A 13,461-nucleotide genomic window follows, 5' to 3' on the forward strand; every position below is an offset into this window, starting at 1 on the left:
TCCAGACGCTAGTGTTTGTGAGTCCAGAATTCGGACACAAGGAGACAGAGTGAAGACATCACATCAGCTTTCTGCTCAGCTTCTCGTTTATTGTCACCGTACAGCAGATAATGATTCACATCAGCGTTTCAAACCTCCACCAAACTACTAACTGTCCTGGACTGAAACATGGTTTTATACTTCATGTTCCTCTTTTAAAATGGTTTCAGCAGTTACTGCTGTGATTTACACTTCATCAGATTCTATCAATGTGTTTCCATTTAAAGATTATGAGCCCTTCTGAGATGGTAACAAACTTTAAAACCATCAGCTGGTTTTAGTGTGCTGTTGATCAGTTTCAGGAACATAAGAGCTGTAGTGGGTCTGGTGGACCTCATGGGATAGATGGTGTACACTCCACTGGGGCGGCTGTCGTCCTGCCGATGGATGTCGCTGCAGTCCGGTGGTTGGATGAGATCGTAGCAGCTGATCAACAGCGGAGCCAGGAGGAGGAGGACGACTGAAACCTGCTGGAACAAGTTTGAATTTAACTTTCTCTTTTAACAGTTTGTCTTCTGACACGTTCTCCCTCCCACCTCGTCAAATACTGACGCTTGGTCGGCGGCCCGACGCTCCAAACTGGTGTCAGTGTGGGACGAGTCAGGGAGGCGTCTCAAGTTTCTACTTTAGGTTTACTTACTTTTTAGGTTTACAGAACTACTTGGTTAGTGTTCGGAAAAGATCTTTGTTTGGGTTAAAATGAGATCGTTTGTTACATAACTGTCGTTATAAAGTCAGGAAGCTGTGAACAAAAATACAATGAAATAAGTCAACATTGATTTGGTTTCACACGGGACATGAACAGCGGTCTGCTGGTGAAAGTCCTGTTTGTTTGACTGCCTCTCTCTTTAAACTGCGACAGTTTCTCTGAGCGTCTCATGAAGACTCTGATGTGTTTGCGTTTTGTTGTCTAGACCTAACGTTCATTCTTTTTAAAATAATGTCTTCCCAGAAAAGAAGTCGTGCCAAATGACACGAAAAAAAGGAGCATTTGTCACTCGGCATGAAACAAACAGATTAAAGTTCGTGACTATCTGACGAGCTGAGACTGTGTAACTGAATATGTTCAGTCATCAGACGGCTAGAGTTGAGTTCATGTCGCTGTATGTTAGCTGAGGTTGGGGGTGGGACTTCCTTTTGTTTTCATTACTTCACATAACAGCATGTTTGTATCAAAGGTTCAGGTTCCTTCGTGATTATATTGTCATGTGGTCGGGGACAAACAGACAAAGATCAACCCTGCTGATCAAACCAGAACCCTGAACCAGAACCCTGTCCTCCTGTAACCGGACGCATCAAACTGTAGGTTCACGTCTGGAGCTTTCTGTTTCCTGCAGCTCATCATTGAGCCTCGTTTCCACTCACGTCTGCTGTCGGTGCCCGAGTTTCACCAGACAATGAGAAATATAAAGCGCAGTTTTATCGGAGAGGTTCTCGGGTGGAGCAGCTCTCACCCAGCTGACGTTTCACGTTTCTGCGAAGCATCTTCGCTGTAAAGTCATCACTATCATCAAACAGGAGGATGATAATCAATGATACATTCATGCTTCAGAATCACTGTGTTGTAGTGCTACAGCTCACCTGTGAGGGTGAAAACATTTATAATATTTATATAAAATGTAGTGAAATAATCGGGACACCGTGGAGCCGCTGCTTCTTCAGATTTCTGTTAGTCTCTTTATTTCTGTCAGATTACGGATCATGAAACATCACAATTCATCAAAGCAGTTTCCTTTCATATGAAACTCCTCCAGAATACCCACAATTCTCTCTGTTCATCACAGATTAACGTTGATTCACTTTCACATTAGAGAATGCACAATAACTCTATACAAAATAGCGTCTGGATATTTATTCCTGGTATAAAAATAAGTTCTAAGTGCTTCACACACTTTAATACTGTCTCTGCTTCGGCGTGTCCACGGCTGAAGGATCTGTTTGTGTCCCGAGTGAAACCAGAAGTCAACGTTGATTTAATTATCACGTAACTTCTGGAGTTATTTCAACCTTAACTCTGCAGAGGTTTCCACAGACGCTCTGACCGCTCGTATTGCTGGATGTTTGTAGAACAATGCATGAAAAATAAACATTTCCTAAAATGTCATAAGATTCGTTGACAACTATGAAGATAATCTGGAGGTTCTATGTTCTGAGTTTTAGGGTCACAGCTGATCTTTTGTTCAGTGGAACAGACGACACACGATGTGAAAATACTGAAACATGCAGAAATATCAACAAGTGAAACTCCCCGAAGAACCGAGGCGACCTGAAGCTGATGTTCCTGCTCTGAGTTTTACATTCAGGAGTTTCTTTAAACGCTGATTAGAATTCATTAGTTTCATTCATAAGTCGTAAAGAAGCTTCTGTCTCTCAGTGCACGTTGAGCACCTCACAGGACGGCAGAAAACCCGATGAGGGACAAGAAGCTCATGACGCCACAATCTAAAAACTACATCGTCACAGTTTGTAGAACTACAAAGTCCAGAGTGCCTCAGTGACTAAAACGGAGTTTCAATTTTTAAATCCGACAAATTTCAGTTGTAATGTACAGACAGGAAAAAAACGCTGAAATGGTCAAAAGGTAGTTTCCAGTTGAAAGACATTGAAAAGAACTACAAATCCCAGTTATCTTAGAGAAAATAGCTACGGTTACAACAAAGCAGAGAAGAACTAAATCTATTTCGCTGATTGAGTTTTTGAATACTCAATATAAACATAAAAACATGCAAACAAGAGTCTTAACCGACAGCCAATCACAATCCAGCTACTTAATCAATCCCAGATATGTACGTACGCATAATTCAGATATGATAGATAATATGAAGAAAGAAAGAAGATTTAACGGGTGAGAAATCATGTTTCTGGGCGACCGGCGAGTCCAAAACAGAGTCCACGGTGGATTTGTCTTAATAAAGGTGCATTCCCACTATTCTGCTTTAGTTTCTGAGTCCTGATGGAGCTGATCAGGTCAGGTCTGTTTCTGAAACTCTTGTTTGGAGAATAAAGCAGTTTGGTGTGAACGCGTCTCGAGCTGTGAGATGTTTTCTCTCCTTTTTAGAAAACGCCGTATCCGTCGGTGTGACGCGTCGCCACAGCGAAGGCCGGGTATCCCTCGTAGGTGGTGTAGGCCGTCAGGTCCTGACCCAGGGACACGGCCTGCTTCAGCTGGGACGCCACCGCCGACGCTGCCGGGCTCGCCAGAGCGTAACCTGGAGAGAGAGACGAGGCCAGAATCAATACGCCGTTATGTTTGGAGTCACGTAGTCAGAGCTCCGAGTCTCTTCACTAACAGATGTTCTGTAGTTCAGTCGATGTTCTAACTAAACTCTGTTCAAAGAGACAAATCCTCAGAGCATCAGCTCAATACAATGAGAGGAAACAGCTTCCTGTTTCAGTGTCAAGAGTTTCACAATAAAAGCATCCTAAAACAAGCTGCAGTTAACTTTGTCAAAGCTCTTCTTCTGACTTCACAGTAGAAACAGAATGTTAGTCTAGACTTACTGTTGGAACATCAGCTGAACTAATCACAGTTTAAACCTTTTCAATCAATATTTACTGATCAATAATCAAACTCATTCTACAGGATGCTGTCATGTGACACAAACTATTTCACAAGTAAATACAACATCTGGAGTCTGAGATGTGAGAAGTATCAGTATAACAGCTGTATAAAAACTGTAGTGTAAATGTTCACAGGTCATTACTAAGTAAGTCTGTGTGTGTGTTTGTTTTTCATGTATGTTCAGTATGATGCTGCAGTAAATACTTCTCTTATTGGCCACTAGAGGGCAGTAGAACTCCACATTTAGCTGATTGACACACAAATCTGACATATCGTCACCTTTTATACCACGAAAAACACTCGATCACGATGAAAGAAGAAAAAACTAAGAATTTAAATTTAGTCAGCAGTAGTAGTAGTAGTAGTAGTACTTTTAGTAGCCGTAGATACTGCCGCAGTAGTTAAAGGAGAAGCAGTGGAAAAGCCATAGAATTAGCTGTAGTAGTAACAGTGCAAGGAGTAGTATTAGGAGCCAAAGTAGACAAATGGGCAGTAGGAGTACTGTGTACTGTAGCAGTGGTACTAGTAATAGTAATGTAATATATTAGTATCATACTCGGAGGACAACGTAGGGTTATTAGTAGCAGGTTTATAGCTGGGGCTGGTTCAGGTTTATAGTTAGGGCTGACTCAGGTTTATAGTTGGGGCTGGCTCAGGTTTATAGTTAGGGCTGACTCAGGTTTATAGTTAGGGCTGACTCAGGTTTATAGTTAGGGCTGGTTTAGGTTTATAGTTAGGGCTGGTTCAGGTTTATAGTTAGGGCTGACTCAGGTTTATAGTTAGGGCTGGTTCAGGTTTATAGTTAGGGCTGACTCAGGTTTATAGTTAGGGCTGGCTCAGGTTTGTAGTTAGGGCTGGTTCAGGTTTATAGTTAGGGCTGGTTCAGGTTTATAGTTAGGGCTGGTTCAGGTTTGTAGTTAGGGCTGGCTCAGGTTTATAGTTAGGGCTGGTTCAGGTTTATAGTTAGGGCTGGTTCAGGTTTATAGTTAGGGCTGGCTCAGGTTTATAGTTAGGGCTGGTTCAGGTTTATAGTTAGGGCTGGCTCAGGTTTATAGTTGGGGCTGGTTCAGGTTTATAGTTAGGACTGGCTCAGGTTTATAGTTAGGACTGGCTCAGGTTTATAGTTAGGGCTGGTTCAGGTTTATAGTTAGGGCTGGTTCAGGTTTATAGTTAGGGCTGGCTCAGGTTTATAGTTAGGGCTGGTTCAGGTTTATAGTTAGGACTGGCTCAGGTTTATAGTTGGGGCTGGTTCAGGTTTATAGTTAGGACTGGCTCAGGTTTATAGTTAGGGCTGGTTCAGGTTCATAGTTAGGGCTGGTTCAGGTTCATAGTTAGGGCTGGTTCAGGTTTATAGTTAGGGCTGGTTCAGGTTTATAGTTAGGACTGGTTCAGGTTTATAGTTAGGACTGGTTCAGGTTCATAGTTAGGGCTGGTTCAGGTTTATAGTTAGGACTGGTTCAGGTTCATAGTTAGGGCTGGTTCAGGTTTATAGTTAGGGCTGGTTCAGGTTTATAGTTAGGACTGGTTCAGGTTCATAGTTAGGGCTGGTTCAGGTTTATAGTTAGGGCTGGCTCAGGTTCATAGTTAGGGCTGGTTCAGGTTTATAGTTAGGGCTGGCTCAGGTTCATAGTTAGGGCTGGTTCAGGTTTATAGTTAGGGCTGGTTCAGGTTCATAGTTAGGGCTGGTTCAGGTTTATAGTTACACTAAGCTCCTCTCTCCTCCTCTCCTCTTCTCTCTCTCCTTCTGTATGGATTCATATCTCATTAATGCACATTAATAACTTTGGTTCTTCCCCTTGTGATTTTGGGCTTTACAAAATAAATTCAATTGAAAATGAATTGTTAATGTATGACTTCACCCTCACTCACTGACATGATCTTGATCTAAATGATTTATGATCAATCAATGTGTCACAAACTCGTTGGTTATTGTTCAAACATCATAACGTTCCTGGCAGTTTACTGATGTCACTTAGAGTCGGAGATCATCTAAAACCTGACTGATGACCTGGAAGCTGCGGAGCAAGAGCTCGCTGTGCTGTTAGGACCACCAGTATGTAAACCAGTTAGAAGTGTAAGCTTCAAGTTGTCTTTGGTTCTACTTCTGGTCCTGGTCCTGCATGGTGTCTGTTTGTCTGTTAGTGGTTTGGTTAAGGGGAGAGTTAGTTGGCTTTGGGTACGGACCTTCACATACCTGGGAAGGCTACCGAGGCCACGGCGGCGGCAGCAGCACAGCCGACGTCGGCGGCGCCCTCCGTCTGCAAGCCGAGCGTCTGCAGAGTGTGCTCGGCCGCATGCACTTTAGCTTCTTCTACGGCTGCACACAGCTTAGCAGGCGTGAAGGGATGTCTGCAGAGAGACACAATCAATGTGAGATGAAGCTGGATGATCCTTTTGTGTTTGTTTATATCAGTGTATCATGGGAAAGTCACTGTGAACTGAAGCTTGTTCTACGGTTCTGCATCAAAGAAAAACACCTCATATGTGCGAAACAACTTTCAAAACTCTAAAAGGAACAGTGTGTCAGATCTGGTGCCATCTAGTGGTTTAGCTACAGATTACAACCAACTAAATATCCCTCTGATGACTCCTCCTCCTCCAAGAACACAGTGACATGAGACACCCATGGCATTAGCAGTAGTGTTCTTACACGTTGGGGTACTGGGTAGCCAGAGCTGGGATGGTGATCTTGTAGAGGAAGAGTTGTCTCTGGTCCGGACCGATGGCAGAGTGGAGCTGATAGATGGGCTGACCCCAGTTATTCTTCTGACACAGCTCCTCCAGAACCTGGAGACAGACAGACAGACAGACAGACGGGTAGAGAGACAGACGGGTAGAGAGACAGACGGGTAGAGAGACAGACAGACAGAGTTCAGACTGGTGTAAATAATCATGGTGGTACGACACATTCAGGCGTCTTTCAGGTTCATCCTTTAAGAACACAAAGTAGAGACTTCTACAAACACTGACTGAACATGGCCGACCGCCTTCACTGGAACCTTCCAGAGTTTGGATTCACTTCATCACAGTCAACGAAACAACTTCAAAACATAATACCTGCAGCGGGATCTCCTGATGAAGTACCACTACTCCTGACAAAGTACCACTACTCCTGATGAAGTACCACTACTCCTGACAAAGTACCACTACTCCTGATGAAGTACCACTACTCCTGACAAAGTACCACTACTCCTGATGAAGTACCACTACTCCTGACAAAGTACCACTACTCCTGACGAAGTACCACTACTCCTCTTCCTAAACAGTGAGCTACTGTCCACTGGTCTCGTGCTGAAGGTGAGAACTTCAGAAGACCTGCTGCTGCTGGTCCACATTATTCTGTGAGCTGCAGCAGAGCAGCAACCATCCTCAGGTGTGTTCTGTTACCTGTGTTGCAGGTTTGATGGCGGCGGCCTTCAGGCTCATGGCGGCAGGGTTCATGGGGGTGAGCTCCATGCCCGGCAGCAGGTCGTACAGCTTCTCCTCCGCCTGCTTGTCCGCCTTCAGGCCGTAGGAGGCGCCGCCTACGCCGCCAGATCCGCCCATGACTCCGACCCCGGCGGCGTAGGCCAGGTATCCCCGCCCGCCCAGCCCCCGCACCCCCGCAGCCCCTACAGGTACAGTCATGTAAATTTCTACAGGAGATCGAAAAGGCAGTGAAATCAATCAAATCACCGGAAATCAACCGGGAAGAAGAATCAGACAATTATCAGTCATGACAACAGTACATGTGTCCTGCTTCCTCACTGAGGAAGACTCCTCTGATGATTCACCGTCCAACGCTCACTTTACAAACATTCTGATTTCATGGTGATCAACATGAGGTTCTCTTGATTCAGTGGATCGTGTTTGATACAACATTCAGGCAAACCAACAGACTCTTTATGTTTGATTCTTGATTCGATGGTTCAGATGCTGAGAATCAGATTGCTGATGAACTGACTTTTCAGTTCTCACATTTCAACCGTGTCTCCTGACAACGACCTTCACATACGACTGAACTGCATTGGTAACCAGGTTTTGAGGGAAATGTACTTCCTGCTGGGTTACGGTTGCAGTTTGAATCAATTTCAACAGTTTTTTAAAGTTTGAAACAGTTTGAAATAGTTGAAAGAAGTTTTAAAACGCAACAAAACTACTTTGTAAAACATCACGGTTTGGCTTAAAAAGGTTAGTTTGTCACGTTATTTAAGATATGGATGTAGTTGAAGTCAAACGGGACACTAACAGCTGTCTCCTGGGTGAAAGTCCTGTTTGTGTGACTCATCCGTCAGCTGGACCTCGTCCCTTCATGGACTTCCTTTAGAAACTTATTTGTGATGCGTCAAAAACAAAAGCAATCCGGTAGAATTACGTTTCCCTCTGAGTGTAATTGATCATTTTTAGGAGACCAGGCTGTTATTTTTAATATTTGTGTTTTGGAGTTTTCATCTGACAGCAGCAGTTTTCTTCTCTCGATGTTTAACTCCTGACTTTGAGTTTGTTTGTTTAAGAATGAAGTTGTAAAACAGTAAATTATAAAGTTTATAATGTCAAACCTGGAGAATAAAACATTGGAGCACCCGGAGAGGACGCTGACGTTTAAATTTGCTTTCTGAAAACTTCACTTTAGACTTTGTGGGATCTGGTTCATTGTGCTTCATTTAAATAATGTAGCGACTAAAGACAGTCCTCAGCTGGCCCCCTTTAGCTAACGCTGTTACTTATTTAACCTCCAGCCAGAGCAGAAAGCTCTCGTTCGGTTTCTCCTGTTGAGGATTCACTGCGTCCTCACCTCTGACCGACGGCGTCCTGATCAGACCTCGACCTCCGACGTGAGCTTTGGCCGCCGGGAAGCGGAACTGACCTGGTATGGCGGCGTAGGCCTGGGGGGCGTAGAACACGGGCGGACCGAGGTACGCCGCTGAGGGGTCGTACACCTGGAGGACGAGGAGGAGAACACATCTCAACGTTGGATGTCAGAGGATGAACCGTATTAAATATTATAATGAATTTAATTTATAATCAATTATAATTATACTTTTATTAATTACTTATTAACTATATTATTCATTATAATTGTATTCATTAATTATAATAGATCTATAATGAATTATTATAATACGATTATATAACCCTGTATTATTATTATTATTATTTTCATTTAGCACCATCATCAGGCCAACGAGTTAATACTTCAGAACTACAGACTTTATATCACAACAGGATAATGAATAAAAGAAGAAGTTCATCGTAGCTGAGAGTTGGAACTCATTGTGTCAAAGTCCTTCAACGTCCTAATCATAAAAATGTATTATTATTATTATTATCAACGCAACACAATCAACACTAAACAGAGATGCAGCAGCTCTTCGGCGCTGGTTACAGTGCACGCTATGTTACCGCAACTACATTCTGAAGGATTCTCCTGCATTATGGTCGCAGTTTTAAACAGTTTGTAACCGTTTTAAACTACACGGGACACAAACTGCTGTCTCCTGAATGAAGGTCCCGTTTGTTTGTTTCACTGAACCTAAACCACTCAGCTGTGAATGTTCTTGCTTCCTCCGTCATAATGAAAGTACAGCTGAGGTCTTCCCCTTCCTGTTCTCTGAGATCACCAACACGGTGCACCAGGACTCCTCCTGCAGGACTCACATGGACCTGGTGTCGTGATGCGTTCAGGGTCCTACCTGTCCCAGAGTGTAGGCGGCGTAGTCGGTCTGCAGCAGAGACGTTCCACGTCCTCCCGTCCCTCTGGTGTAGCGGACGTAGCTGTCCTTGTCCACCGGCTTGGCCAACGTCACCTCGATAGGAGAGCCGTCCACCAACTGGAGGGAGGAGGACGAAGTACTGTCTTCAGATCCTCTACTTAAGTTAAAGTACTGGTACCACACTGAAATACTCCATTACTACGTGTGAACTCTGACCTTCCCGTTGAGGGCGTTCATGGCGGTGACGGCGTCCTCTCTCTGAGTGAAATGGACGAAGGCGTAGTCTCTGATCTTCTTCACTCGCTCCACAGCGCCTGCAACACAACAAAGTCCTAAAAGATCCGCTTCTGAACCTTTATTCTGACTTCATTCAGCCTTCTGGATCCGCAACGCTCAGCCTGGAGGATCACAGGTTAAATACCTGTTAACATTCTGTTCTGTTCACATTCATACCAGTTTCATGTGGTTTAAACACTCTAAATACAGCATCATTTAGTCAACAAAAGGAAAATAAATGACAATAAGAAACACAAAATAAATAAAGGAGTCCATCAAATCAGATGATTGTATCATGTAAAGATCAAATAAAGAAGATACATTTTGATGTTTTAACTATTCTCTCAATGTTCATGATATCTGAGGAGAAAACTATTCATGTCTATAAGAAGGTGGTGAGGATAAATATTTAAATATAAACTCATAACTGATGACTGAAAGACAGACGCAACAAACTCCTCCTGAGAATTAGGATTAGATTATTAGACTATTAGATTATTAGACTATTAGATTATTAGATTATGAGATTATTAGATTATGAGATTATTAATGCATTATATATCAGCTCAAACAATATAAAGATCATCAAGATATTAGTTCACTTTGAGGTTTGATCCAGTGTTGTTAAAATAAAATGAGCATGTTTTTTTTATTTTTATAGCATAACCCCGTCCTTCTAAAGTTATGAAGTTTTGACTTTAAATATTGATATTATATATTCATTTTATTAAGATGAAACCACCTGCAACATTCACTAATTCCTAAATTGTATTAACAATAAGAGGAAATCTGTACATGATAAAAATCATATTGATAGAATCAGCAAACACAAAGTGAAAAGACTTAAAAGTGACAAAACAAAAATCTCAGATGTCCTGAGATAGAACCTTGTGGGACGCCACCCTGCCTTGTTGGGTCATTCCTTTTGGTTTAGTGTTTCCTGTTTCATTTTGAAATACTCACCTTGACTGTGGTTTCAGATAACTTCCTGTCCTCCTGTGTTTCCTGCCCCCCCCCCACCTGTGGACCTGCTGCTTTATTTAGATTGTAAGTTAAGAACTCGTCCTGCTGCCTCGGCACCAGTTCATCTGTGTTTGGGTCCAATCCTCACAAATAATTATCACATCGTTCTCTGTCTTCACTTCCCATCCCGAGTCATTAAATCTCTTAAAAACAATCGATAGCCGTCACATTACTGCAATGTCACAGGTTCAGTTCTGGTTCTGAGACCCTGTTGTGTGTGGAACCCGTCTCTACACTGTCCTCTGTTACATGGACGGAAGGATGCCCAGATAATAACCTGCAGAAAGTCCTAAAGTATATCTGAGTCTCTGTGGTTCTGTGCTCTGCAGTACCTGGCCTGAGGCTGCTGAACTCCTTCTCGATGGTCTCCTCGCTGGTCTGCAGCATCAGGTTCCGGACGTACAGGATCTTGACCGTTGCCATGGTATCCTCGTCCACCTCCACCTCAGGCTCCGCCCAGTCCACGGCGATGGCGTGACCCCACAGCTGGATACGACCTGAGACACCAGACGGTGGGTTCACTTTGAGGCTTTATTAATGTGACTTCAGATTCACTTTAAGTCTTGTTTTTAAAGTTATAATAATTTTAAAAACTGAGTTTACAAAGTGCTTTGACAGACAAAGCACTAAAACAACAGGAAGCTCAACAGAGCAAGATAATAATAATAATAATAATAATAATAATTAAACACTAATAAAACAGACAAACAAACTAAGGAATAAAATAAATACAAAACGTATAAATAAAAAAATAATGAAATCAAATGACCAATAATACAATAAAGAATTAAAAAGAAGTGATTTAAAAGCCTTTTGTCCTCAGTCAGGTCGTTTTAAATCAATCACTTCAACACTGGATGTGCTTACATTCGGTTCATCGGTCAGGAGGAACTGTAATAACTTTATTGATACTTGTCATCATCGGGTCAACATGTTAATGTGTCCAATACTTTGTTTATTACCAAAAACTTGCAGAAAGACATTCAATCAGTGTTTTGAGTAGCAGATGTTAGCATGCTGCGCTAAGATGGTTTTAGCTGCTAATAAGCAGAATGTTGATGTTAGCATTCAGCTGAGTCAGCTTCTCAGAGGATCCCTGACTCTCCGTTTCAGTCGCTGCTCTAAACTAATTCATTCGTGACTTAAATGTGACGTTTGGTTTCGACCTGGCAGCAGTTTCCGGCGGGCCATGGCGGCCGCTCGGTGGCTCTCGTACTCGACGAAGGCGAAGCCTCGGTTCTTGGTTTTGTCGGCGGCGCTCGGGTACACGATGACGTCCACCACCCCGTCGGTGACCTTCCTCATCTCAGACAGGATCTCCTCGCGCTTCTTCGTTTTGGGAATCCCGCCGACAAACAAGCGGCAGTTGTCGACGCTGGCACAAACTCCGAGGAGGCGGCCGTTTCTGTAGGAAAGGAAGACGAGCACAAGAGTCGAACAACAAGTCGGACAACGAGTCCTTAAGAAGCATCAGTCAGCCGAGGTCCAAGGTGTTCAGACTGGAGGGTCGTCTGTGTTTCAGGTGCTTGTGAGAGGATTTGTGTTGTCAGGTAGAAGCTTGATGATTACTAACATATTGAGGTGTTGTATCTGTGTGATGATGATCAGAGTGTTCAGGCTGTTACTAGAGGACTTGTGTGGTGGCTATGGTGTTACTTGGTGCTCAGAGTGTTCAGGTTGGTTGCTAGAGAACTTGTGTGGTGGCTATGGTGTTACTTGGTGCTTGTTTGGCTGATCTACGTTACTGCAGCGATACTGCTAGTTAAAGCTCGTTAGTATTTCTTTGAAGAAGGATCAGCAGCCTGTAATCAGTCTACGATGACGATGCATTTAAAGGTCGGTCTCCAGAGTGGCGGAGGTGTTAGGAAACAAACCCGGACCTGATCTCGAAGTTGTTGAGCTGCTTCATGGCTGCTTTGGCCTCCTGTTTAGTGCCGAAGGTGACAAAGGCGTAACCTCTGTTGTTCCCGCTAAAGTCCATCATCATCCTCACCTCGTAGATTGTACCGTACTGGAGACGGGAACAGAGCTGTGAGAACTGCATGCTGATTCAAACGACATGTTTGTAAAGTAGAAACAGTCATCACCTTCTCACACAGAGGAACCAGTTCGTCTTCAAACAGATCTCTCGGGAGTTTCCCCACAAAGATCTCGCTGCCTCTCTCTGGCGGCGGTCCATCCCAGCCGGGCGGTGGGCCGCCATACCGCCGCTGACCGTTCTCCTGAAACAGAGATCAGAATAAAAACACAGTGACGATTATAGAAATGTAAAGCAGAGTCCATCTGAGGACCACGGGTCATGTTGTTTAGTTAACTAAACCAGCATCTGCACTTAAGAATCTTCTTTATTTTGCACTTTTATTTATGGGTATTCCACACATGACGTTTGCAGCACACACACAAATACAGTATATTGTGTTCGAAGCTCAATCAAGTCCAGACATTTCAGTTTCCTACCTGCTGCAGTTGGTATCCTGTGCGTTGCATTAGCGCCCTCAGCGCGGCCTCCTTCTGCGTCCCCGCCAGTCCGTCCCCGCCTGCTTTCTGATTGGATTCCATTGGGTGTGATTGACAGCGATATGTAAATCAGGGAAATTAGGGGTGCTCGCTGGAAAACAACAGAATAAAAACATGTTATTTTCGGTGTCCTACGAAACTGTAAATCCGTCTCTGAACCTTTGTAGTGCACACAACATTTCGAGGTGGTCAGTCAGCTGTCAGTCAGTCAGAGTTCTACTTCACAACAATGAAATATGTGACGGGCAGATTGTGGTGAAATGTTGGGATCATGTTCATGCTCCTAAGAGGATGAACCCTCTTGTTAATGATGGCAGGATTTACACTGTTAGTGTTGTTAAAGTGTAGTTA

At 43.5% G+C, this 13,461-nt stretch overlaps 1 protein-coding gene across 2 annotated transcripts; it reads right to left on the minus strand.

Moving 5' to 3' along the window:
• Positions 1-3,093: 3,093 nt before the first annotated feature.
• a1cf (apobec1 complementation factor) lies at positions 3,094-13,152 on the minus strand. Of its 2 annotated transcripts, none has more exons than XM_076078345.1 (12): positions 13,051-13,152; positions 12,681-12,815; positions 12,474-12,604; positions 11,760-11,998; positions 10,926-11,090; positions 9,511-9,608; positions 9,274-9,411; positions 8,376-8,520; positions 6,989-7,212; positions 6,252-6,388; positions 5,796-5,950; positions 3,094-3,248 (listed from the first exon to the last, which is right to left on the minus strand). In XM_076078345.1, the coding sequence occupies exons 1-12, from the start codon at positions 13,150-13,152 to the stop codon at positions 3,094-3,096; spliced, it is 1,824 nt and encodes a 607-aa protein (XP_075934460.1). The 2 variants fall into 2 exon arrangements, with proteins under 2 accessions (XP_075934460.1, XP_075934459.1); XM_076078344.1 differs by having other exon boundaries at positions 6,989-7,236.
• Between the last annotated feature and the right edge of the window lie 309 nt (positions 13,153-13,461).

The sequence above is a fragment of the Anarhichas minor genome, unplaced genomic scaffold (assembly GCF_050575085.1).
Source record: "Anarhichas minor isolate MPS153535 unplaced genomic scaffold, ASM5057508v1 ptg000065l, whole genome shotgun sequence".
Lineage (NCBI taxonomy): Eukaryota > Metazoa > Chordata > Actinopteri > Perciformes > Anarhichadidae > Anarhichas > Anarhichas minor.